The 905-nt window shown below is 54.7% G+C and overlaps 1 protein-coding gene across 1 annotated transcript in view; it reads right to left on the bottom strand.

Moving 5' to 3' along the window:
* The window catches only part of MYRF (myelin regulatory factor), a 49,380-nt gene extending 48,846 nt beyond the window's left edge, over positions 1-534 (bottom strand). The window contains exon 1 of the mRNA XM_017838961.1: positions 242-534. Within this exon, the coding sequence (XP_017694450.1) occupies positions 242-275 (34 nt within the window). The 5' untranslated portion in view covers positions 276-534. The remainder of the gene's footprint in view (positions 1-241) is intronic.
* Between the last annotated feature and the right edge of the window lie 371 nt (positions 535-905).

The raw sequence follows: 905 nt of genomic DNA, 5'->3' as shown, positions 1-905 counted from the left end.
TCCAAAACCAGCCCCAAAGCCTCAAAAACCAGCCCCAAAGCCTCCAAAACCAGCCCCAAAGCCTCCAAAACCAGCCCCAAAGCCTCCAAAAACCAGCCCCAAAGCCTCCAAAACCAGCCCCAAAGCCTCCAAAACCAGCCCCAAACTAGGAAAATCCAGCCCACACTCACCAAAGCAGCCCCAAAGCACCCAAAAGCAGCCCCAAAGTCTCCAAAAGTCCCCCCAAATTGCCCCAGCTCACCTGCCAGAGGTGACCAGAGCGGGACAGCCCCCATGTCCAGGCGGGAATGGTCAAATCCAGCCTCACATTCCAGCCAAGGGGCACAAACCCCGCCGGGAATCCCTTAAATCCACCCCCAAAGCCCCAGAACTGGGCCCTAAACCAGCCCCACACCTGCCACAAATCAGCCTCTGATCACAAGGGCCACTGCAAACCACCCAAAGCCAGCCCCAAAACACAAAATCCCGCCCCGAACCAGCCACAGGTGGCCAAAACCCAGCCCCAAAGTGCCCCAAACCAGCCTCAAGTCACAAAATCCAGCCCCAAATTGCCCCAAACCAGCCATAAATTGCCCAAATCCAATCCCAAGTCACCTCAAACGACCAAAATTCAGCCAGGAATCCCCCCAAACCAGCCCCAGATCACCCCAAACCACCCAAATCCACTCACAAATCACCCTAAACCAGCCCCAAATCAACAAAATCCAGCCCCAAACCAGGCACAGATTGCCCCAAAGCACCCCCAAAATCACCCCCAGATCACACAAATCTCCAAAATCCACCACAAATCCCCCTAAATCAGCCCCAAACCACCCAAATCCATCCCCAAATTGCCTAAACCAGCCTCAAATCTCCCAAATCCAGCCCCAAATCACCCCAAACATCAGCCAAAGGTCGCCCAAATC

Source organism: Lepidothrix coronata, unplaced genomic scaffold (genome assembly GCF_001604755.1).
Source record: "Lepidothrix coronata isolate B3197 unplaced genomic scaffold, Lepidothrix_coronata-1.0 Scaffold369, whole genome shotgun sequence".
Lineage (NCBI taxonomy): Eukaryota > Metazoa > Chordata > Aves > Passeriformes > Pipridae > Lepidothrix > Lepidothrix coronata.
The sequence above is the reverse complement of the archived record's forward strand: the minus strand, read 5'-3'. Positions and strand labels throughout refer to the sequence as shown.